At 46.7% G+C, this 27,506-nt stretch overlaps 1 protein-coding gene across 3 annotated transcripts; it reads right to left on the bottom strand.

The window, feature by feature from the left end:
- On the bottom strand, nt 1-27,198 carry HAO2 (hydroxyacid oxidase 2). Of its 3 annotated transcripts, none has more exons than XM_044272924.1 (8): nt 27,180-27,198; nt 13,939-14,091; nt 13,717-13,868; nt 8,667-8,950; nt 3,325-3,543; nt 1,395-1,553; nt 1,252-1,321; nt 1-823 (listed from the first exon to the last, which is right to left on the bottom strand). In XM_044272924.1, the coding sequence occupies exons 2-8, from the start codon at nt 14,067-14,069 to the stop codon at nt 768-770; spliced, it is 1,071 nt and encodes a 356-aa protein (XP_044128859.1). In that variant the 5' UTR covers nt 14,070-14,091; nt 27,180-27,198; the 3' UTR covers nt 1-767. The 3 variants fall into 3 exon arrangements, with proteins under 3 accessions (XP_044128859.1, XP_044128858.1, XP_044128857.1); XM_044272923.1 differs by lacking the exon at nt 27,180-27,198 and adding an exon at nt 17,559-17,641; XM_044272922.1 differs by lacking the exon at nt 27,180-27,198 and adding an exon at nt 16,029-16,174 and having other exon boundaries at nt 2-823.
- Nucleotides 27,199-27,506: the final 308 nt, after the last annotated feature.

Below are 27,506 nucleotides of genomic sequence, written 5' to 3'. Positions count from 1 at the left end.
CACGTCTGTATATCTGCGTTCCTCTGAGTTTTGTTCATTACCCCTGTCTATGGCAGAGCTCCACCCTTAGCCTGTATAATAATTATTAGACCCCAGGGTATAAATGCCTCCAATGAGAATGAACATTTCTTTAGCTTTTTTCTTCTTTATTTAATCATTTTGCAGTTTTCCTCTGAGCTTTGTATAAGATTTCTATGTGTGACCTAGAACCCAGTAATAGCACCTGTCTAGATGAGGTATCAGGCGGCAGAGGGAGGTACACCCAGATATGGGGTAAATTTACAGGTGAATCTACAGGTAATCAGATGCTGCAGTGTCCAGCAGTCGAGAAGTGATCCAGAATGAATGATCCGGTGAATGATCTGCTCATGTTCTAGGTACTGATTAAAGTCCAATGAATCACCACAGTTTTCTTGGCTTACATACAGTTCATTAATAGGGGTCTCCATGGGGTGGAAGGGCCATTTATAGGGTTCTCCATTGGGGGGACCATTTATAGTGGTCTCCATGGAGGGGGGACCATTTATAGGGGTCACCATTGAAAAGGCAAATTTATAGGGGTCGAACCTTTTATAGTGGCCTCCATGGGGGGGACCATTTATGGTGGTCTCCATGGGGTGGGGGGACCATTTATGGTGGTCTCCATGGAGGGAGGACCATTTATAGGGGTCTCCATTGGGGGCGCATAATCATCATAATCATTATAATCTCCCAGCATCTTGAGGATTCTGTTGATTTCACATTTCGGTTCTCGGCTGTGAGAACTTTCAGAGTCTGGAGAACTGGACGAGGTTTCGGTTGATTTCAGAAATGTTCCGGCATCCTGCAGAGCAGAAGGGAAGAATAAGTACACAGCGGAATTCCTGCAGTCTGGAACCAGATGCTCCCGACAACCCGATAATCTGGCATTAAGCCGGTGGTGACCTGATGGTCCAGCCTGGCCAGATGACCAGAACCCGGCCTAGGTAGGCTAGAGCACCGCTAATCCAGCACCTGGCCAATCTGAGAGTTCCAGATTATCGGAATGTTACCACCTTTGATGAGGTCTCCAGGTCCATTACAAGCAGGGCCTGGGCCGAGTGGATGTCACGCCCGCCGGGGGTGCCCCAGCCGTGGCATGGCCTTGTACTAGATGGCGCTTCGCCAAGTGCTATTTTTACATTTCCCAGACTTGTGCGAGTGATGGGGGAGGGGCGGCATTATACGCCTGGTTCTGCACTAGATTGTAAGCTCTAGGGCCCACAGACTCACCAGAGAGCGCCATGGACAGCCGGAATTCGTCAGTCAGGATCTGCAGCACCCCCCGGACACCTTCTTCGCCCTGAGATAAGACAGTGTAGTGAGTGCCCCCCAATATCCGACCTCACTATGGACCGTGAAGGGCGACCTCTCACCTTGTACGCCAGACCCCAGACAATGGGGCGTCCAATGAACACGCACTTTGCTCCCAGGGCCAGCGCCTTCAGGACGTCGCTCCCCGTCCGTATCCCCCCGTCTATGTACACCTCGGTCCGACCCTGCACCGCGTCCACTACCTCAGACAGGGCGTCGATCTGTGAAGACAAGCCCCCCACCGGCATGAGACCCCTGCAGATCCTAAAACAAGCAGGAGGCTGCTGCACGAGAGCAGAGCTGCAGTGTAGAGCATTAGGGATAGACAGAGCTGCAGTGTAAAGCATTGTACATAGATGGAAAATTGGAGTGTAAAGTATTGGGTATAGATGGACAGCAGCAGTGTAAAGTAATATGGATTAATGGAGAGCTGCAGTGTAAAGTATGGGGGATAGATAGTGAGCTGCAGTGTAAAGTACTGGGAACAGACGGAAAGCTGCAGTGTAAAGTAAAGGGGATTGATGGAGAGCTGCAGTGTAGAGCATTAGGGATAGACAGAGCTGCAGTGTAAAGCATTGTACATAGATGTAAAATTGGAGTGTAAAGTACTGGGTATAGATGGACAGCAGCAGTGTAAAGTAATTTGGATTAATGGAGAGCTGCAGTGTAAAGTATGGGGGATGGATGGAGAGCTGCAGTGTAAAGTATGGGGGATAGATAGAGAGCTGCAGTGTAAAGTACTGGGAACAGACGGAAAGCTGCAGTGTAAAGTAAAGGGGATTGATGGAGAGCTGCAGTGTAAAGTACTGGGTATAGATGGACAGCAGCATTGTAAAGAAATATGGATTAATGGAGAGCTGCAGTGTATAGTATGGGGGATGGATGGAGAGCTGCAGTGTAAAGTATGGGGGATAGATAGAGAGCTGCAGTGTAAAGTACTGGGAACAGATGGAAAGCTGCCGTGTAAAGCAAAGGGGATTGATGGAGAGCTGCAGTGTAAAGTAATAGGGATTAATGGAGAGCTGCAGTGTAAAGTAATGGGTATAGATGGAGAGCTGCAGTGTAAAGTAATGGATATAGATCAAGAGCTGCAGTGTAAAATACTGGGGATAAATGCAGAGCTGCAATGTAAAGTATGGGGAATAGAGAGCTGCAGTGTAAGGTACTTGGGATAGACGGACATCTGTAGTGTAAAGTACTGTGGCTACAAGGAGAGATGCAGTGTGCAGTACTGTGAAAATATGAAGAGCTGCAGTGTAAAGTTTTGGGGGGAAATGGAGAGCTGCAGTGTAAAGTATGGGGATAGAGAGCAGCAGTGCAAAATACTGAAGATAGATGAAGAGCTGCAGTGTAAAGCAATGGGGTGAAATGGAGAGCTGCAATGTAAAGTATGGGGAATAGAGAGAGAGCTGCAGTGTAAAGTACTTGGGATAGACAGACATCTGTAGTGTAAAGTACTGTGGCTACAAGGAAAGCTGCAGTGTACAGTACAGTGAAAATATGAAGAGCTGCAGTGTAAAGTTTTGGGGGTAAATGGAGAGCTGCAGTGTAAAGTATGGGGGATAGATAGAGAGCAGCAGTGTAACATACTGAAGATAGTTGAAGAGCTGCAGTGTAAAGCAATGGGGATAGATGGAAAGCTGCAGTGTAAAGTACTGGTGACAGATAGAGAGCTGCAGTGTAAAATACTAGGGATAGATAGAAGGTGGTAGTGTAAAGTATTTGGGATAATTTTTTTAAATAAAATATGATAATGACTGCCGACTATCAACAACGCAAGTTAAAGTCAAGGATCATAAATCTAATGGAGCAGAGCTGCAGTGTAAAGCATGATAAAGGGTAGGAGCAGCAGCTTGGGTGTGATTACCACTGGTTTCTCATGATACATTTCACACTTTGTGCCTGAACCTTCCAATAAGAATAAATGATATCTGGGGGCAGATAACGTCATTTCCCAGAAGCCTCCTGTGGTCAGATACGTGGTATATGTACCGTGGCCAGTTCTCCGTCCAGCTGGCGCCCCCCGTGGTTGGACACAATGATTCCCTGCACTCCATGTTCCACCGCCAGCTCCGCATCCTCCTTGGTCAGAATTCCCTTGATGATGATCGGCAGCCGGGTCAGACTTCTCAGCCAATGGATATCCTTCCAACTAATGGACGGGTCCAGAGTGTTGGCCGGGACCCCGTAATTATCGGGGCCACAATGTCCCTAAAGAAACAGGGAGAAAGGAAACACCAGACACCAGGGAGGTTATTATAAACCCCACCAGACACCGGGGATAGTATAATAAACCCACCAGACACCAGGGACAGTATAATAAACCCACCAGACACCAGGGATAGTATAATAAACCCCACCAGACACAGAGGATAGTATAATAAACCCACCAGACACCAGGGATAGTATAATAAACCCACCAGACACCGAGGATAGTATAATAAACTCCACCAGACACCAGGGATAGTATAATAAACCCCACCAGACACCAGGGATAGTATAATAAACCCCACCAGACACCAGGGATAGTATAATAAACCCCACCAGACACAGAGGATAGTATAATAAACCCACCAGACACCAGGGACAGTATAATAAACCCACCAGACACCGAGGATAGTATAATAAACCCCACCAGACACCAGGGATAGTATAATAAACCCCACCAGACACAGAGGATAGTATAATAAACCCACCAGACACCAGGGACAGTATAATAAACCCACCAGACACCAGGGACAGTATAATAAACCCACCAGACACAGAGGATAGTATAATAAACCCACCAGACACCAGGGATAGTATAATAAACCCCACCAGACACAGAGGATAGTATAATAAACCCACCAGACACCAGGGATAGTATAATAAACCCCACCAGACACCAGGGATAGTATAATAAACCCCACCAGACACCAGGGATAGTATAATAAACTCCACCAGACACCAGGGAGAGTATAATAAACCCACCAGACACCAGGGATAGTATAATAAACCCACCAGACACCAGGGACAGTATAATAAACCCCACCAGACACCAGGGACAGTATAATAAACCCCACCAGACACCAGGGAGGTTATTATAAACCCCACCAGACACCAGGGATAGTATAATAAACCCCACCAGACACAGAGGATAGTATAATAAACCCACCAGACACCAGGGATAGTATAATAAACCCACCAGACACCAGGGACAGTATAATAAACCCCACCAGACACCAGGGACAGTATAATAAACCCACCAGACACCGGGGATAGTATAATAAACCCCACCAGACACCGGGGACAGTATAATAAACCCACCAGACACCAGGGATAGTATAATAAACCCACCAGACACCGGGGATAGTATAATAAACCCACCAGACACCAGGGATAGTATAATAAACCCCACCAGACACCAGGGATAGTATAATAAACCCCACCAGACACAGAGGATAGTATAATAAACCCACCAGACACCAGGGATAGTATAATAAACCCACCAGACACCGGGGATAGTATAATAAACCCCACCAGACACCAGGGAGGTTATTATAAACCCCACCAGACACCAGGGATAGTATAATAAACCCCACCAGACACAGAGGATAGTATAATAAACCCACCAGACACCAGGGATAGTATAATAAACCCACCAGACACCAGGGACAGTATAATAAACCCACCAGACACCAGGGACAGTATAATAAACCCCACCAGACACCAGGGACAGTATAATAAACCCACCAGACACCGGGGATAGTATAATAAACCCCACCAGACACCGGGGACAGTATAATAAACCCACCAGACACCAGGGATAGTATAATAAACCCACCAGACACCGGGGATAGTATAATAAACCCACCAGACACCAGGGATAGTATAATAAACCCCACCAGACACCAGGGATAGTATAATAAACCCCACCAGACACCAGGGATAGTATAATAAACCCCACCAGACACCAGGGATAGTATAATAAACCCACCAGACACCGGGGATAGGATAATAAACCCCACCAGACACCAGGGATAGTATAATAAACCCCACCAGATACCAGGGAGAGTGTAATAAACCCACCAGACACCGGGGATAGTATAATAAACCCCACCAGACACCAGGGATAGTATAATAAACCCCACCAGACACCAGGGATAGTATAATAAACCCCACCAGACACAGAGGATAGTATAATAAACCCCACCAGACACAGAGGATAGTATAATAAACCCCACCAGACACCAGGGATAGTATAATAAACCCCACCAGACACCAGGGTGAGTGTAATAAACCCCACCAGACACCAGGGATAGTATAATAAACCCACCAGACACCAGGGATAGTATAATAAACCCCACCAGACACCGGGGAAAGTATAATAAACCCCACCAGACACCAGGGATAGTATAATAAACCCCACCAGACACAGAGGATAGTATAATAAACCCCACCAGACACCAGGGATAGTATAATAAACCCCACCAGACACCAGGGATAGTATAATAAACCCCACCAGACACCAGGGATAGTATAATAAACCCCACCAGACACCGAGGATAGTATAATAAACCCCACCAGACACCAGGGATAGTATAATAAACCCACCAGACACCAGGGACAGTATAATAAACCCCACCAGACACCAGGGATAGTATAATAAACCCCACCAGACACCAGGGATAGTATAATAAACCCCACCAGACACCGAGGATAGTATAATAAACCCCACCAGACACAGAGGATAGTATAATAAACCCCACCAGACACCAGGGATAGTATAATAAACCCCACCAGACACCAGGGTGAGTGTAATAAACCCCACCAGACACCAGGGATAGTATAATAAACCCACCAGACACCAGGGATAGTATAATAAACCCCACCAGACACCGGGGACAGTATAATAAACCCCACCAGACACCAGGGATAGTATAATAAACCCCACCAGACACAGAGGATAGTATAATAAACCCCACCAGACACCAGGGATAGTATAATAAACCCCACCAGACACCAGGGATAGTATAATAAACCCCACCAGACACCAGGGATAGTATAATAAACCCCACCAGACACCGAGGATAGTATAATAAACCCCACCAGACACCAGGGATAGTATAATAAACCCACCAGACACCAGGGACAGTATAATAAACCCCACCAGACACCAGGGATAGTATAATAAACCCCACCAGACACCAGGGATAGTATAATAAACCCCACCAGACACAGAGGATAGTATAATAAACCCCACCAGACACAGAGGATAGTATAATAAACCCCACCAGACACCAGGGTGAGTATAATAAACCCACCAGACACCAGGGATAGTATAATAAACCCCACCAGACACCAGGGAGAGTATAATAAACCCACCAGACACCAGGGATAGTATAATAAACCCCACCAGACACCAGGGATAGTATAATAAACCCACCAGACACCAGGGATAGTATAATAAACCCCACCAGACACCGGGGACAGTATAATAAACCCCACCAGACACCAGGGATAGTATAATAAACCCCACCAGACACAGAGGATAGTATAATAAACCCCACCAGACACCAGGGATAGTATAATAAACCCCACCAGACACCAGGGATAGTATAATAAACCCCACCAGACACCAGGGATAGTATAATAAACCCACCAGACACCAGGGACAGTATAATAAACCCCACCAGACACCAGGGATAGTATAATAAACCCACCAGACACCGGGGATAGTATAATAAACCCACCAGACACCAGGGATAGTATAATAAACCCCACCAGACACCAGGGAGAGTATAATAAACCCACCAGACACCGGGGATAGTATAATAAACTCCACCAGACACCGGGGATAGTATAATAAACCCACCAGACACCGGGGATAGTATAATAAACTCCACCAGACACCAGGGACAGTATAATAAACCCACCAGACACCAGGGATAGTATAATAAACCCCACCAGACACCGGGGATAGTATAATAAACCCCACCAGACACCAGGGACAGTATAATAAACCCACCAGACACCGAGGATAGTATAATAAACCCACCAGACACCAGGGAGAGTATAATAAACCCACCAGACACCAGGGATAGTATAATAAACCCACCAGACACCATCGATAGTATAATAAACCCACCAGACACCGGGGATAGTATAATAAACCTCACCAGACACCAGGGATAGTATAATAAACCCCACCAGACACCAGGGATAGTATAATAAACCCACCAGACACCAGGGACAGTATAATAAACCCCACCAGACACCAGGGATAGTATAATAAACCCACCAGACACCGGGGATAGTATAATAAACCCACCAGACACCAGGGATAGTATAATAAACCCCACCAGACACCAGGGATAGTATAATAAACCCCACCAGACACCGGGGATAGTATAATAAACTCCACCAGACACCAGGGATAGTATAATAAACCCACCAGACACCGGGGATAGTATAATAAACTCCACCAGACACCGGGGATAGTATAATAAACCCACCAGACACCGGGGATAGTATAATAAACTCCACCAGACACCAGGGACAGTATAATAAACCCACCAGACACCAGGGATAGTATAATAAACCCCACCAGACACCAGGGACAGTATAATAAACCCACCAGACACCGAGGATAGTATAATAAACCCACCAGACACCAGGGAGAGTATAATAAACCCACCAGACACCAGGGATAGTATAATAAACCCACCAGACACCATCGATAGTATAATAAACCCACCAGACACCGGGGATAGTATAATAAACCTCACCAGACACCAGGGATAGTATAATAAACCCACCAGACACCAGGGACAGTATAATAAACCCCACCAGACACCAGGGATAGTATAATAAACCCCACCAGACACCAGGGATAGTATAATAAACCCCACCAGACACCAGGGATAGTATAATAAACCCACCAGACACCAGGGATAGTATAATAAACCCCACCAGACACCAGGGACAGTATAATAAACCCACCAGACACCGGGGACAGTATAATAAACCCACCAGACACCAGGGATAGTATAATAAACCCCACCAGACACCAGGGATAGTATAATAAACCCCACCAGACACCAGGGATAGTATAATAAACCCACCAGATACCAGGGACAGTATAATAAACCCACCAGACACCAGGGACAGTATAATAAACCCACCAGACACCAGGGATAGTATAATAAACCCCACCAGACACCAGGGATAGTATAATAAACCCACCAGACACCAGGGACAGTATAATAAACCCACCAGACACCAGGGACAGTATAATAAACCCCACCAGGGACAGTATAATAAACCCCACCAGACACCAGGGAAGCTGCACTTACTTCGAAAACTCCCTCAAAGTTCTTAACCTTGAGGTGAGGAGGAAGTCGAAAGTTATTACGGATGTCGCTCCTCCTCTTGCCGGTGTATGGAACGTCCACAGTCAGAACCAGCGCCTTGAAGCCCAGCGCCTCCACCCGGTGCACCAGCTGCTCGGACAGTTTACGGTCCCGGTAAATGTACAACTGAAACCAGCGGAAACCATCGGGGGCGGCGGTCACGATCTCCTCCACAGAGCTGGTGGAGTAGGTGCTGGCGACGTAGCATAAATTCAGAGTCTCTGCCGCTGCAAAACACAATGGCAGATGAAACCGGGAAAACCTTGTCAATAAAGACATTAGCCACAATGAACCGTACCGTGCGCCCCTTCACTACCCTAGACCACCAGGGGTTTAACCATTAGCACTAGGGGCAACAATGCTCCAGCGATCCATTAATATTCTACCGACACAATGGAAAATACTGCAGCTCAGCCCCATTCAGTACTCTAGACCACCAGGGATTTTATATGTACAGCTGCTATAACCTGGGCATTTCCATGCTGGTATAACCTGGGCATCTCCTGTATATAATTATATATGTACAGCTGGTATAACCTGGGCATCTCCTGTATATAATTATATATGTACAGCTGGTATAACCTGGGCATCTCCTGTATATAATTATATATGTACAGCTGGTATAAGTCATACATCTTCTTGTATACAGTGATATGGACCATGCTGGTATAACCTGGGCATCTCCTGTATACAGTGATATGGACCATGCTGGTATAACCTGGGCATCTCCTGTATACAGTGATATGGACCATGCTGGTATAACCTGGGCATCTCCTGTATACAGTGATATGGACCATGCTGGTATAACCTGGGCATCTCCTGTATACAGTGATATGGACCATGCTGGTATAACCTGGGCATCTCCTGTATACAGTGATATGGACCATGCTGGTATAACCTGGGCATCTCCTGTATATAATTATATATGTACAGCTGGTATAAGTTATACATCTCCTTGTATATAGTGATATGGACCATGCTGGTATAACCTGGGTATCTCCTGTATATAATTATATATGTACAGCTGGTATAACCTGGGTATCACCTGTATATAGTGATATGGAGCATGCTGGTATAACCCGGGCATCTCCTGTATATAGTTATATATGTACAGCTGGTATAACCTGGGTATCTCCTGTATATAGTGATATATGTACAGCTGGTATAACCTGGGTATCTCCTGTATATAATGATATATGTACAGCTGGTATAACCTGGGTATCTCCTGTATATAGTTATATATGTACAGCTGGTATAACCTGGGTATCTCCTGTATATAATTATATATGTGCAGCTGGTATAACCTGGGCATCTCCTGTATATAATTATATATGTACAGCTGGTATAACCTGGGCATCTCCTGTATATAGTTATATATGTACAGCTGGTATAACCTGGGTATCTCCTGTATATAATTATATATGTGCAGCTGGTATAACCTGGGCATCTCCTGTATATAATTATATATGTGCAGCTGGTATAACCTGGGCATCTCCTGTACAGGGAGTGCAGAATTATTAGGCAAGTTGTATTTTTGAGGATTAATTTTATTATTGAACAACAACCATGTTCTCAATGAACCCAAAAAACTCATTAATATCAAAGCTGAATATTTTTGGAAGTAGTTTTTAGTTTGTTTTTAGTTTTAGCTATTTTAGGGGGATATCTGTGTGTGCAGGTGACTATTACTGTGCATAATTATTAGGCAACTTAACAAAAAACAAATATATACCCATTTCAATTATTTATTTTTACCAGTGAAACCAATATAACATCTCAACATTCACAAATATACATTTCTGACATTCAAAAACAAAACAAAAACAAATCAGTGACCAATATAGCCACCTTTCTTTGCAAGGACACTCAGAAGCCGCCATCCATGGATTCTGTCAGTGTTTTGATCTGTTCACCATCCACATTGCGTGCAGCAGCAACCACAGCCTCCCAGACACTGTTCAGAGAGGTGGACTGTTTTCCCTCCTTGTAAATCTCACATTTGATGATGGACCACAGGTTCTCAATGGGGTTCAGATCAGGTGAACAAGGAGGCCATGTCATTAGATTTTCTTCTTTTATACCCTTTCTTGCCAGCCACGCTGTGGAGTACTTGGACGCGTGTGATGGAGCATTGTCCTGCATGAAAATCATGTTTTTCTTGAAGGATGCAGACTTCTTCCTGTACCACTGCTTGAAGAAGGTGTCTTCCAGAAACTGGCAGTAGGACTGGGAGTTGAGCTTGACTCCATCCTCAACCCAAAAAGGCCCCACAAGCTCATCTTTGATGATACCAGCCCAAACCAGTACTCCACCTCCACCTTGCTGGCGTCTGAGTCGGACTGGAGCTCTCTGCCCTTTACCAATCCAGCCACGGGCCCATCCATCTGGCCCATCAAGACTCACTCTCATTTCATCAGTCCATAAAACCTTAGAAAAATCAGTCTTGAGATATTTCTTGGCCCAGTCTTGACGTTTCAGCTTGTGTGTCTTGTTCAGTGGTGGTCGTCTTTCAGCCTTTCTTACCTTGGCCATGTCTCTGAGTATTGCCCACCTTGTGCTTTTGGGCACTCCAGTGATGTTGCAGCTCTGAAATATGGCCAAACTGGTGGCAAGTGGCATCTTGGCAGCTGCACGCTTGACTTTTCTCAGTTCACGGGCAGTTATTTTGCGCCTTGGTTTTTCCACACGCTTCTTGCGACCCTGTTGACTATTTTGAATGAAACGCTTGATTGTTCGATGATCACGCTTCAGAAGCTTTGCAATTTTAGGAGTGCTGCATCCCTCTGCAAGATATCTCACTATTTCTGACTTTTCTGAGCCTGTCAAGTCCTTCTTTTGACCCATTTTGCCAAAGGAAAGGAAGTTGCCTAATAATTATGCACACCTGATATAGGGTGTTGATGTCATTAGACCACACCCCTTCTCATTACAGAGATGCACATCACCTAATATGCTTAATTGGTAGTAGGCTTTCGAGCCTATACAGCTTGGAGTAAGACAACATGCATGAAGAGGATGATGGGGTCAAAATACTCATTTGCCTAATAATTCTGCACGTAGTGTATATCATTATATATGTACAGCTGGTATAACCTGGGCACCTCCTGTATATAATTATATATGTACAGCTGGTATAACCTGGGCATCTCCTGTATATAATTATATATGTACAGCTGGTATAACCTGGGTATCTCCTGTATATAATTATATATGTACAGCTGGTATAACCTGGGTATCTCCTGTATATAATTATATATGTACAGCTGGTATAACCTGGGCATCTCCTGTATACAGTTATATATGTACAGCTGGTATAACCTGGGCATCTCCTGTATACAGTTATATATGTACAGCTGGTATAACCTGGGTATCTCCTGTATATAATTATATATGTACAGCTGGTATAACCTGGGCATCTCCTGTATATAATTATATATGTACAGCTGGTATAACCTGGGCACCTCCTGTATATAATTATATATGTACAGCTGGTATAACCTGGGCATCTCCTGTATATAATTATATATGTACAGCTGGTATAACCTGGGTATCTCCTGTATATAATTATATATGTACAGCTGGTATAACCTGGGTATCTCCTGTATATAATTATATATGTACAGCTGGTATAACCTGGGCACCTCCTGTATACAGTTATATATGTACAGCTGGTATAACCCGGGTATCTCCTGTATATAGTTATATATGTACAGCTGGTATAACCTGGGCATCTCCTGTATATAATTATATATGTACAGCTGGTATAACCTGGGCATCTCCTGTATATAATTATATATGTACAGCTGGTATAACCTGGGCACCTCCTGTATATAATTATATATGTACAGCTGGTATAACCTGGGCATCTCCTGTATATAATTATATATGTACAGCTGGTATAACCTGGGCATCTCCTGTATATAATTATATATGTACAGCTGGTATAACCTGGGCATCTCCTGTATATAATTATATCTGTACAGCTGGTATAACCTGGGCATCTCCTGTATATAATTATATATGTACAGCTGGTATAACCTGGGCATCTCCTGTATATAATTATATATGTAGAGCTGGTATAACCTGGGCATCTCCTGTATATAGTTATATATGTACAGCTGGTATAACCCGGGCATCTCCTGTATATAATTATATATGTACGGCTGGTATAACCTGGGCATCTCCTGTATATAATTATATCTGTACAGCTGGTATAACCTGGGCATCTCCTGTATATAATTATATATGTACAGCTGGTATAACCTGGGTATATCCTGTATATAATTATATATGTACAGCTGGTATAACCTGGGTATATCCTGTATATAATTATATATGTACAGCTGGTATAACCTGGGTATCTCCTGTATATAGTTATATATGTACAGCTGGTATAACCTGGGTATCTCCTGTATATAATTATATATGTACAGCTGGTATAACCTGGGCACCTCCTGTATATAGTTATATATGTACAGCTGGTATAACCTGGGCATCTCCTGTATATAATTATATATGTACAGCTGGTATAACCTGGGCATCTCCGGTATATAATTATATCTGTACAGCTGGTATAACCTGGGTATCTCCTGTATATAATTATATATGTACAGCTGGTATAACCTGGGCATCTCCGGTATATAATTATATCTGTACAGCTGGTATAACCTGGGTATCTCCTGTATATAATTATATATGTACAGCTGGTATAACCTGGGCATCTCCTGTATATAATTATATATGTACAGCTGGGGCCACATATAGCTTTATATTGATTGCAAGCATGCCGCCACCACACAGCCAAATGAGCAGCATGTACCGCCACCTACTGTGTTCTTCCCCCTCCCTTGTAGATTGTAAGCTCTTGTGCGCAGGGTCCTCTCCCCCTGTGCACCAGTCTGTTTCTTCTATTTTATATGATGTTAACCCCTTCTTGTACAGCGGCATGGAAATAGGTAATAATAATACTGGGCCACTCTAGCGCTGCTCCTACCTCTGGCGGTACTGATCTCTCCGTCTGGCCAGGCCAAGCAGTGGAAGGCGGTAGGTGCTATCCCGATAGGACAGCTGATCTCGGTTCCTAAGATGGTGGTTCTGGTGTCCGTTACGGACACGTCTCGCAGCATCCGGGGTCTCAGTCGAATCCTGCGGAGCACAAACCTCCTGTCAGCCTTTACCCACCATTCACTGACAACCTCTAGGTTCAGATAGTTACCGCTTGAAGGCAAGTAAGTTGTCATCCCGGGTGCAGCAGTCGTCTGCCCCCGCGGCGTAATACTCCCACGTGGCTTTGGGTAAATTATCTTTGGCGTAAGCTTCAAAGTCCGCCAGGCAAATGAGGGACATCTCGGCATCGCCCTGCCCCGACCTATGGAGAGGGAGAAGTGATGTTACACAGCGCCGCCCTACAGGCGATCGGCACTGATGACACCATCAGATGCATGATCTCAATGCAGAGATCGGCAATGTGCACTGTATGACGCCACTACATCCGCGCACAAGGAAGCCCGATATTCATTTACTTATCCTGAGCTACATCATCCTCCAGTCACATCCAGAGCTGCATTCACCATTCTGGTGTCACATATCGTCTTATACTCCTGTCACATCCAGAGCTGCATTCACAATTCTGGTGTCACATATCGTCTTATACTCCTGTCACATCCAGAGCTGCATTCACAATTCTGGTGTCACATATTGTCTTATACTCCTGTCACATCCAGAGCTGCATTCACAATTCTGGTGTCACATATTGTCTTATACTCCAGTCACATCCAGAGCTGCATTCACAATTCTGGTGTCACATATCTTCTTATACTCCTGTCACATCCAGAGCTTCATTCACCATTCTGGTGTCACATATCGTCTTATACTCCTGTCACATCCAGAGCTGCATTCACAATTCTGGTGTCACATATTGTCTTATACTCCAGTCACATCCAGAGCTGCATTCACAATTCTGGTGTCACATATCGTCTTATACTCCTGTCACATCCAGAGCTGCATTCACAATTCTGGTGTCACATATCTTCTTATACTCCTGTCACATCCAGAGCTGCTTTCACAATTCTGGTGTCACATATTGTCTTATACTCCAGTCACATCCAGAGCTGCATTCACAATTCTGGTGTCACATATTGTCTTATACTCCAGTCACATCCAGAGCTGCATTCACAATTCTGGTGTCACATATTGTCTTATATTCCTGTCACATCCAAAGCTGCATTCGCAATTCTGCTTTTACATATCGTATTATACTCCAGTCACATCCAGAGCTGCATTCGCAATTCTGCTTTTACATATCGTCTTATACTCCAGTCACATCCAGAGCTGCTTTCACAAATCTGCTTTTACATATTGTCTTATACTCCAGTCACATCCAGAGCTGCATTCACAATTCTGCTTTTACATATTGTCTTATACTCCAGTCACATCCAGAGCTGCATTCACAATTCTGGTGTCACATATCGTCTTATACTCCAGTCACATCCAGAGCTGCATTCACAATTCTGATGTCACATATTGTCTTATACTCCAGTCACATCCAGAGCTGCATTCACAATTCTGCTTTTACATATCGTCTTATACTCCAGTCACATCCAGAGCTGCATTCACAATTCTGGTGTCACATATCGTCTTATACTCCAGTCACATCCAGAGCTGCATTCACAATTCTGCTTTTACATATCGTCTTATACTCCAGTCACATCCAGAGCTGCATTCACAATTCTGCTTTTACATATTGTCTTTTACTCCCGTCACATCCAGAGCTGCATTCACAATTCTGCTGTTAAATCATGCTTTATTCTCTAGTCATATCTGGAGCTTTATTCACAATCCTGCTGATATATTATGTCTTATGCTCTAGTCACATACAAAGCTGCATTTACAGTTCTAGAAAAACAAGGAAAAGTTGCCAAGTGTGACCAGGGCCTGACATGGAAGGGAGATGGTTTGCCTTCAGGCCCTCCGTGAGATGAACACCCAGACTGATACATTGTAACAAACCATCAGGGGAGAGATTTGTGCAGCTGCAGTGTTTGTAGATAGAGGATAGACTAGACTCATACACTGTAACAAACCCTCAGCTGTAGAAGCAGGGCTAGCTCTGGACAGCCTCCAGGTAGGACTGAGCTCCACTCAGTGACAGCAAGCAGAGATCTTGATAATGGAGGAAACAGTGTTGATTAGAAAGCTGCAGAATGTTTCACTACACGATGAAGGCTTAGACTGCATGGCCCCTTTAAGATAGTGCCAGGACCTGCCCGCGTCCGCTCTGCCCACCCCTGACCCCCTAGCTCTTACATTCAGGGGTCTGCTGCTCCGTCCACCCTCCTTTCCTGGACTGTAGGCTCTTGTCCTCTGACGTCGGGGGCTGGCAGGTGACCGGACCCCTCTATATACACAGCGGTGTGCGTTACACAATCCTTCGCAGCGCTGCAGCGGGGACACGCCCGCCTCCACCGCCATCACTGGATCCAGTCTAGACAGTCCTCTGTCAGCTAAACAGACTGACGCTTAGGGCTCATGCACACCACCGCTGCCCGGCCGTGGCCGTATTGTGGCCCGCATACAGGGGGTCCGCAATACACGGGCATCGGCCATGTGCACCCCAGAACGCGGACACATTCACTTCAATGGGTCCGCAATCCGGGAGATGCGGAACGGAAGCACTACGGCCTACGCACCGCAAAAAGGTAGCATGCACGGACCATCGGATGCGGATCAAGTGAATGGGTCCGCGATCGGCTGCCCCACGGTCGGTGCCCATGCAAATTGCGGTCCGCAGCACGGGCACGGAGCCCTTACATTCGTGGGCATTACCTCTTATCTGCAGGGGAGGGGGCTGCTACGGGGCCCGAATTCAGAAGGGGCCCGTCCAGGAGGTGGACTGATTGTCCCCTCCACTATACATTATATACCGTGTAGGAAACCGGCGGAGCGGCTGGCGGCCTGGACTGAGAGAGCAATCTGCTGCGGGGCCCAGTCAGTTCTAGTGACACCACCTGCACTGATACATTGTAACAAACTGTCAGCTGTGTGAACAGGACTAGCTCAGGACAGCTTGCTCAATAATTCTATAAATAATAACAGTGATGGCCTTATCTGTGCCTGCGCCGCGAGCCGCTCTGAAACACATGCGACATGATATAACTGCGTTTTAGTGAGCGCAGCTCTGGATGTGACTACGGTATAAAACATGATATGCATTCATTGTGGTGAGTGCTGCTCTGGATGTGACTACAGTATAAAACATGATATTCATGCATTGTGGTGAGTGCTGCTCTGGATGTCACTACAGTATAAAACATGATATGCATTCATTGTGGTGAGTGCTGCTCTGGATGTGACTACAGTATAAAACTTGATATACATGCATTGTGGCGAGTGCTGCTCTGGATGTGACTACAGTATAAAACTTGATATACATGCATTGTGGTGACTGCGGCTCTGGATGTGACTACAGTATAAAACATGATATTCATGCATTGTGGTGAGTGCTGCTCTGGATGTGACTACAGTATAAAACTTGATATTCATGCATTGTGGTGAGTGCAGCTCTGGATGTGACTACAGTATAAGTTATATAGCAGCGTTATAGGGAGTTCAGCACTGGATATAACAGCATTATAATGCGTGCAGCTCTGGCTGTGACTGGAGCATTAGACATGATATATCTCAGGATCAGCTCTCAGTAGATCTGTGATGCAGATTAATAATTGATGGCCCTTCTCTCTCTCCCAGCTTTATGGGTAACACAGAAGTATTTTCCTGACGCGGCCTTTGCCCCTGGGTAATGTGCAGGGGGATCGGGCCCCAGCATGTCCTACTCACAGTGTAATAGAATGCAAGGCCTCTGTCACATGTCAGTGAATTACAGACGGATCCAGTGATTCTATGTAGGGAATCTGCAGCAGTCTGCGTAGACACCCCGCTGGGCGTCACCCGATTAACCCTCTCAGAACCAGACCTTTTTCTGTTTTGGCGCTTTACTCCCGGCGCTCCCACGGCCATAACTTTTCCGTTCACATAACCGTATGAGAGCTTGTGATTTGCAAACATTTACTGATGAAACAATGTAGCGAGGAGCTGAAAAAAAAGGCATTTCTGCCCCAGTTTTATGGGTTTTATCTTCAGGGCGTTGAGATAAAACGGACCTGTTCCCTTCAGTCTCCGGTCAGTACGATTCCAGCGATACCACATTTATAACAAAGATGGAAGAGGCAGAAAGGCGGGAACAGACAGCAGCGGTAATGTGGCTATCGGAGTGCGCGTGCCCGGACCCGGCGGTGAACTGTGCACACGCGGGATCTCGGGAAATGGAGATGGCCAGAGGATACACTGCGGAGGAGTCCGGTGCACAAAACAGCCAGAACCCCGCCCGGACCCTTACAGCCAGAACCCCGCCCGGACTCTTACAGCCAGAACCCCGCCCGGACCCTTACAGCCAGAACCCCGCCCGGACCCTTACAGCCAGAACCCCGCCCGGACCCCTACAGCCAGAACCCCGCCCGGACCCTTACAGCCAGAACCCCGCCCGGACCCTTACAGCCAGAACCCCGCCGCTGGGCGCTTGCACTCATTTGCATTTTATTATAACCTCGTTTTTACAGCTGTGCAGAATCGGACCAGAACAAGAAAGGCACCGTTATTATCGTGGGTGTGCACGACGCAGTGTAAGCAGAGACAGGCATAGGCTGGTCCGTGGCGTGGACTGAGGGTCAGAGTTGCCACCAGCCCAGCTGGTATTTCTGGCAGGAGACCATTACCTGGCACATAGAAGGGCACATTATTTCCTGGCTCTGACTCCATATGTAGCTGAGGAGTCCCTGCTCTGACTCCATATGTAGCTGAGGAGTCCCTGCTCTGACTCCATATGTAGCTGAGGAGTCCCTGCTCTGACCCCATATGTAGCTGAGGAGTCCCTGCTCTGACTCCATATGTAGCTGAGGAGTCCCTGCTCTGACTCCATATGTAGCTGAGGAGTCCCTGCTCTGACTCCATATGTAGCTGAGGAGTCCCTGCTCTGACTCCATATGTAGCTTAGGAGTCCCTGCTCTGACTCCATATGTCGCTTAGGAGTCCCTGCTCTGACCCCATATGTAGCTGAGGAGTCCCTGCTCTGACTCCATATGTAGCTGAGGAGTCCCTGCTCTGACCCCATATGTAGCTGAGGAGTCCCTGCTCTGATTCCATATGTAGCTGAGGAGTCCCTGCTCTGACTCCATATGTAGCTGAGGAGTCCCTGCTCTGACTCCATATGTAGCTGAGGAGTCCCTGCTCTGACTCCATATGTAGCTGAGGAGTCCCTGCTCTGACTCCATATGTAGCTTAGGAGTCCCGGCTCTGATTCCATATGTAGCTGAGGAGTCCCTGCTCTGACTGCATATGTAGCTGAGGAGTCCCTGCTCTGACCCCATATGTAGCTGAGGAGTCCCTGCTCTGACCCCATATGTAGCTGAGGAGTCCCTGCTCTGACCCCATATGTAGCTGAGGAGTCCCTGCTCTGATTCCATATGTAGCTGAGGAGTCGCTGCTCTGACTCCATATGTAGCTGAGGAGTCCCTGCTCTGACTCCATATGTAGCTGAGGAGTCCCTGCTCTGACTCCATATGTAGCTGAGGAGTCCCTGCTCTGACTCCATATGTAGCTGAGTCTCTGCTCTGATTCCATATGTAGCTGAGGAGTCCCTGCTCTGATTCCATATGTAGCTGAGGAGTCCCTGCTCTGACTCCATATGTAGCTGAGGAGTCCCTGCTCTGACTCCATATGTAGCTGAGGAGTCCCTGCTCTGATTCCATATGTAGCTTAGGAGTCCCTGCTCTGACTCCGTATGTAGCTGAGGAGTCCCTGCTCTGACTCCATATGTAGCTGAGGAGTCCCTGCTGTGACTCCATATGTAGCTGAGGAGTCCCTGCTGTGACTCCATATGTAGCTGAGGAGTCCCTGCTCTGACTCCTTATGTAGCTGAGGAGTCCCTGCTCTGACTCCTTATGTAGCTGAGGAGTCCCTGCTCTGACTCCTTATGTAGCTGAGGAGTCCCTGCTCTGACTCCTTATGTAGCTGAGGAGTCCCTGCTCTGACTCCATATGTAGCTGAGGAGTACCTGCTCTGACTCCTTATGTAGCTGAGGAGTCCCTGCTCTGACTCCATATGTAGCTGAGGAGTCCCTGCTCTGACTCCATATGTAGCTGAGGAGTCCCTGCTCTGACTCCATATGTAGCTGAGGAGTCCCTGCTCTGACTCCATATGTAGCTGAGGAGTCCCTGCTCTGACTCCATATGTAGCTGAGGAGTCCCTGCTCTGACTCCATATGTAGCTGAGGAGTCCCTGCTCTGACTCCATATGTAGCTGAGGAGTCCCTGCTCTGACTCCATATGTAGCTGAGGAGTCCCTGCTCTGACTCCATATGTAGCTGAGGAGTCCCTGCTCTGACTCCATATGTAGCTGAGGAGTCCCTGCTCTGACTCCATATGTAGCTGAGGAGTCCCTGCTCTGACTCCATATGTAGCTGAGGAGTCCCTGCTCTGACTCCATATGTAGCTGAGGAGTCCGGCTCTGACTCCATATGTAGCTGAGGAGTCCCTGCTCTGACTCCATATGTAGCTGAGGAGTCCCTGCTCTGACTCCATATGTAGCTGAGGAGTCCCTGCTCTGACTCCATATGTAGCTGAGGAGTCCCTGCTCTGACTCCATATGTAGCTGAGGAGTCCCTGCTCTGACTCCATATGTAGCTGAGGAGTCCCTGCTCTGACTCCATATGTAGCTGAGGAGTCCCTGCTCTGACTCCATATGTAGCTGAGGAGTCCCTGCTCTGACTCCATATGTAGCTTAGGAGTCCCTGCTCTGACTCCATATGTAGCTGAGGAGTCCCTGCTCTGACTCCATATGTAGCTGAGGAGTCCCTGCTCTGACTCCATATGTAGCTGAGTCTCTGCTCTGATTCCATATGTAGCTGAGGAGTCCCTGCTCTGATTCCATATGTAGCTGAGGAGTCCCTGCTCTGACTCCATATGTAGCTGAGGAGTCCCTGCTCTGACTCCATATGTAGCTGAGGAGTCCCTGCTCTGATTCCATATGTAGCTGAGGAGTCCCTGCTCTGACTCCATATGTAGCTGAGGAGTCCCTGCTCTGACTCCATATGTAGCTGAGGAGTCCCCCTTCTCCTGCTACAGTGCCGGAGCAGGAGCCGTTTTCCTGCAATTGTGCGGCGCTCCGGGCAGGAACACGGCTGACTGGACGATCAGCTGTGTTTCTGCCCAGCAGGACGGGGGCCGCAAACCATGGCTCTGGGGGCCGCATGTGGCGCACAGTGCACCCCTGTTGTAGACGGTCTGGGCATGCTGGGAGTTGTAGTTTTGCAACAGCTGGAGAGCCGCAGGTTGGCCATCCCTGCTCTCACCAGTCCGCTGGAGCCCACTGTTGTTAATAGGAGGATTTTCCTGACTAATAACCTCAGTAGTATTTTTCCTCTGCACAATGTACTGGTTCTTCGCCATCTGTACCAGGACATTTGATGGTTGCTGTCTTTTTTTTCCATTGGATAAAAGCAGACTTATTATGTTATTATATTTTTTGTTACTAATTGCCAAAAATGTAATGATCTGCAACTGCAGGAAACGTTTGGTGGAAGTTATTGCTGCCAAAGGAGGTTCAGCCAGTTATTAATCCAAGGGTTCACATACTTTCTCCACCTGCACTGTGAATGGTTACATGGTGTGTGCAATAAGAACATGGTGACATTTAACTCTTTGTGTGTTATTAGGTTAGGCCGACTGTGATTGTCTATTGTTGTGACTTAGATGAAGATCAGATCATATTTTATGACCAATTTGTGCAGAAATCCATATCATTCCAAAGGGTTCACATACTTTTCCTTGCAACTGTATATATACACATAGCGTACATTAACGGACAATGAAGCCCAGCAGTAAAAGAGCTGAAAGGGATGATTCTCGCGGCTCGTTCATCACACTGTTCACACGCGATGCCGACGCAGCATTTTATAATATAAAAATAACAGGAAAAAATAATTCATAAAAAAAAAAGGACTTAAAACATGATCAAACCAGTGACAAATAACCACAACCACTTTTTACCCATGTGAACTTGTCCGGTATTTTTGTCTGGGAGAGGCGACGACCCTACTGTACAGAAACATTGAGGTCTACAGGTCCCCGAAAACCACTGACAGGACACGGATGGCATCACGGACCAGTGGTAGGAGAGGCCAGCAGTGCAGATGGAAGTATACAGATGACACGGACCAAACACGGAGCCTTCACAGATATCATCACTGATAGGGAAGTGTGAATGAGGCCTAAAGGTGACAGCGTGGGGGTAAGTACTGTGACACAGTGAGGGGTTGTGTCTGGCAAGGCAGGTATTTTCCTCCCAGCATGTGTGGCTGGGCTGGTTTCCAGCCAGGTGAGGTCAAATACCAGGTTTTGGCAGCACCTGACTGTCCTTAAATAGGCAGCTGGGCTCAGCAGAGATATCTCTGTTTTTGGGATCTGTGGCTTTGTGCCATGCAGGAGGGCTGAGAGCCGCACGCTGGAGGAAACAGGCCCCCTGAAGACTGCAAAGTTACTGCTGTTTTGTGCGACTGCCTCAAGTGTGAATAAACACTGACGTTTTGAGTTAAGAACTTGTATTTGGCCTCTGTACTGCGCCCGCTTACCCTGTCTACCAGAGCAAAACCCCAAAGGATGAGGGCAAGAGCAGTGAGGCTGGCATGAACGCCGATATTTTTGGTTTCTGCATTTTTCAGGCACGGTTGTATGTCGTACATTAAACTAGCTGTGTTACAACCAGTGTCCCACAACAAAATGGAGGCTGTTGTGAAGGCCCTCATGGAGGCAGCAATGCGAGGCTAATAAGCAGCAGCAGGAGACTAACCAGTTGCTGCTACAACACGTGATGGCTTTGCAGACAGCAGAAGCAACCCCGAGCATCCACGATGCCCAGAAAGAAGTCCGTGCTGTGATTCCTAAGATGACCACTGCAGACGACATCGAAACCTACCTGGCGATGTATGAGAAAGTGGACATCAGGGAAAAGCTACCCCATGACCATTGGGCTGAGGCTGTCGCTCCATTCCTGGCATCCGATTCCCAGGAGGTGTAATTTGACTTGCCGGACGATCAAGCGGCCGACTACCAAAAAGTAAAGGGTAAGATTTTGGCAAGACTGGGGTGTGGCCGGCCAGCTAAGACCTGTCCTAGGTTGCTAGTATAGCTTATGTGTGTACACAGCTAGATCTGCCAATAGCCTTAATTCAGTTCCTATGTTTGTGTATTAAAGACAAAAGCAGAGTTATTTACTGTGACTTCATGTTTGGATGTCATATAACTGTTATATATATTGTGTTCACAGAAGCAGAAAAAAATCATTATATAATGTAAGGTAAGCTCAACGATACAGCAGAAACAACAGAAAGCATTGAAGTTAAACTGTTGTTGCTGGGCAGAAGTCTCGACCAATCACAGCCAGCTTCACACACAGCAAGAGTTTTGACCAATCACAGCCAGCCTCACACACAGCCCGTCTGGGAAATTCCCCTAGCAGGAGCTGCTAGAATCATTACACCAGGGGAGAGAAGCTGAACAGACATTCACTCCACTGAGAGCTGTGTTTTATGGAAGCAGAGAGGCCAAAATAGGTATTTAAAACAGTTATAAAATATTCCTACTGTTAGTATAGTGATTAGAACTGTATACTGAACCAGTTATATGTGTGTTTACTTACAGTTCCACCATACAAACAAACTACTGAGCCAAACCATTGCAAACTACAAAGTTCACAATCCAAATTCTAATTCCATATTACAATCCAAATTGCATACAACCATACCAGATCATACTCAACCCATCTGCAAATAGTTACTGCTAACTGCATACTGCAAATTGCGACCAAATTCAGCAAGTAGAACTATTGGTTAAACCTCAGATATACCTCTCAGAGAGATCAAAAAGTGCTTAAATAACTTAAAGTGACAGTACAGATACTGAAGAGAGAAATATATCCACCACTTTATGTTGAATGACAAGATTGAACACTTTAACCACCATCTTATGCATACCGCCATTTTGTGATATCTTTTCAACACGTGCTTTGTACATGGACTATCTGCTGCGGAGGCGGCAGTGTTATATGTGAAGAAAAGTTAATAAAGAAGTTATTTCAAGCATTTGGTGTGCGCTTTAAACCTACTGTTTCCATAGAACGGCGCTAGAGGAATTACAGAGTAACAGACAGTCTGGTTAGACTAAAAGTCAGAGATATCAGAATTCTTCTAATGCCGAAGCGCAAAAGGTACTTCATAGTGCTGCACCTGCCACACTCCCTGCTATCAGCCATTTCAGGGGAGAGGATGACTGTAGGACAGGAGAATACAGTCTACTGCCCCCTGTTATCAGCCATTTCAGGGGGAGGATGACTGTAGGACAGGAGAATACAGTCTATTGCTCCCTGTTATCAGCCATTTCAGGGGAGAGGATGACTGTAGGACAGGAGAATACAGTCTATTGCCCCCTGTTATCAGCCATTTCAGGGGAGAGGATGACTGTAGGACAGGAGAATACAGTCTATTGCCCCCCTGTTATCAGCCATTTCAGGGGTGAGGATGACTGTAGGACAGGAGAGTACAGTCTATTGTCCCCTGTTATCAGCCATTTCAGGGGAGAGGATGAATGTAGGACAGGAGACTACAGTCTATTGCCCCCTGTTATCAGCCATTTCAGGGGGAGGATGACTGTAGGACAGGAGAATACAATCTATTGCTCCCTGTTATCAGCCATTTCAGAGGAGGGGATCACTGTAGGACAGGAGAATACAGTCTATTGCTCCCTGTTATCAGCCATTTCAGGGGAGAGGATGACTGTAGGACAGGAGAATACAGTCTATTGCCCCCTGTTATCAGCCATTTCAGGGGAGAGGATGACTGTAGGACAGGAGAATACAGTCTATTGCCCCCTGTTATCAGCCATTTCAGGGGAGAGGATGACTGTAGGACAGGAGAATACAGTCTATTGCCCCCTGTTATCAGCCATTTCAGGGGAGAGGATGACTGTAGGACAGGAGAATACAGTCTATTGCCCCCCTGTTATCAGCCATTTCAGGGGTGAGGATGACTGTAGGACAGGAGAGTACAGTCTATTGTCCCCTGTTATCAGCCATTTCAGGGGAGAGGATGAATGTAGGACAGGAGACTACAGTCTATTGCCCCCTGTTATCAGCCATTTCAGGGGAGAGGATGACTGTAGGACAGGAGAATACAATCTATTGCTCCCTGTTATCAGCCATTTCAGACTGGGGAGAGGATGACTGTAGGACAGGAGAATACAGTCTATTGCCACCTGTTATCAGCCATTTCAGGGGAGAGGATCACTGTAGGACAGGAGAATACAGTCTATTGCCCCCTGTTATCAGCCATTTCAGGGGGGAGGATGACTGTAGGACAGGAGAATACAGTCTATTGCCCCCTGTTATCAGCCATTTCAGAGGAGAGGATGACTGTAGGACAGGAGAATACAGTCTATTGCCCCCTGTTATCAGCCATTTCAAGGGGAGAGGATGACTGTAGGACAAAAGAATACAGTCTATTGCCCCCTGTTTTCAGCCATTTCAGGGGAGACGATGACTGTAGGACAGGAGAATACAGTCTATTGCCCCCTGTTATCAGCCATTTCAGGGGAGAGGATGACTGTAGGACAGGAGAATACAGTCTATTGCCCCCTGTTATCTGCCATTTCAAGGGGAGAGGATGACTGTAGGACAAAAGAATACAGTCTATTGCCCCCTGTTTTCAGCCATTTCAGGGGAGAGGATGACTGTAGGACAGGAGAATACAGTCTATTGCCACCTGTTATCAGCCATTTCAGGGGAGAGGATGACTGTAGGACAGGAGAATACAGTCTATTGCCCCCTGTTATCAGCCATTACAGGGGAGAGGATGACTGTAGGACAGGAGAATACAGTCTATTGCCACCTGTTATCAGCCATTTCAGGGGAGAGGATCACTGTAGGACAGGAGAATACAGTCTATTGCCCCCTGTTATCAGCCATTTCAGGGGGGAGGATGACTGTAGGACAGGAGAATACAGTCTATTGCCCCCTGTTATCAGCCATTTCAAGGGGAGAGGATGACTGTAGGACAAAAGAATACAGTCTATTGCCCCCTGTTTTCAGCCATTTCAGGGGAGACGATGACTGTAGGACAGGAGAATACAGTCTATTGCCCCCTGTTATCAGCCATTTCAGGGGAGAGGATGACTGTAGGACAGGAGAATACAGTCTATTGCCCCCTGTTATCTGCCATTTCAAGGGGAGAGGATGACTGTAGGACAAAAGAATACAGTCTATTGCCCCCTGTTTTCAGCCATTTCAGGGGAGAGGATGACTGTAGGACAGGAGAATACGGTCTATTGCTCCATGTTATCAGCCATTTCAGGGGAGAGGATGACTGTAGGACAGGAGAATACAGTCTATTGCCCCTGTTATCAGCCATTACAGGGGAGAGGATGACTGTAGGACAGGAGAATACAGTCTATTGCCCCCTGTTATCAGCCATTTCAGGGGAGAGGATGACTGTAGGACAGGAGAATACAGTGTATTGCCCCCTGTTATCAGCCATTTCAGGGGAGAGGATGACTGTAGGACAGGAGAATACAGTCTATTGCTCCCTGTTATCAGCCATTTCAGGGGAGAGGATGACTGTAGGACAGGAGAATACAGTCTATTGCCCCCTGTTATCAGCCATTACAGGGGAGAGGATGACTGTAGGACAGGAGAATACAGTCTATTGCCCCCTGTTATCAGCCATTTCAGGGGAGAGGATGACTGTAGGACAGGAGAATACAGTCTATTGCCTCCTGTTATCAGCCATTTCAGGGGAGAGGATGACTGTAGGACAGGAGAATACAGTCTATTGCCCCCTGTTATCAGCCAGATCAGGGGAGAGGATGACTGTAGGACAGGAGAATACAGTCTATTGCCCCCTGTTATCAGCCATTACAGGGGAGAGGATGACTGTAGGACAGGAGAATACAATCTATTGCTCCCTGTTATCAGCCACTTCAGGGGAGAGGATGACTGTAGGACAGGAGAATATAATCTATTGCCCCCTGTTATCAGCCAGTTCAGGGGAGAGGATGACTGTAGGACAGGAGAATACAGTCTATTGCCCCCTGTTATCAGCCATTACAGGGGAGAGGATGACTGTAGGACAGGAGAATACCGTCTATTGCCCCCTGTTATGTATGTCGCCCCCTGGCGTGCATGCGGGGTCAGATGCTTGTCTGGTAACATATAATAGAAGCGTGTCCAAGACCATGTGGGGCTGCAGTGGCGGTGACATTGGCTCCAGCAGCTCCGTATAGCATGGTGATTTGCAGGGCTGGCATCCTGAGCCGCTGCCCCCCCGCAGCCCCTGGCACAGGCTCACATGTCACTTACCTGTATATAAGCTCTGGATCCAGCAAGACAGGCTGTAGGAGAGGGGCCCCTGTACCGTCTCTGTCCAAATTACAAGAAACGGCGCCTTCCGCAGGCCAATAATAACACAGCTCCACGCCACTGTGCGCCAGGGCTTAGTTTTATATGAACAAACAGTACGCAGAGGATTAACCCCGCCCTGACCTCGGGCTTTGTATCCGGGAAAGCATTGTCCTGTGCCTGAGGGATGTAGTCGGGGATGGATGGCAGAGCCGACTCAAGGGGCACATTAACCAAGACCCCAAATTACTATACCATCCAGAACCAAAACAAAGATGGCATCTTCTA

Source organism: Bufo gargarizans, unplaced genomic scaffold (genome assembly GCF_014858855.1).
Source record: "Bufo gargarizans isolate SCDJY-AF-19 unplaced genomic scaffold, ASM1485885v1 fragScaff_scaffold_228_pilon, whole genome shotgun sequence".
Lineage (NCBI taxonomy): Eukaryota > Metazoa > Chordata > Amphibia > Anura > Bufonidae > Bufo > Bufo gargarizans.
The sequence above is the reverse complement of the archived record's forward strand: the minus strand, read 5'-3'. Positions and strand labels throughout refer to the sequence as shown.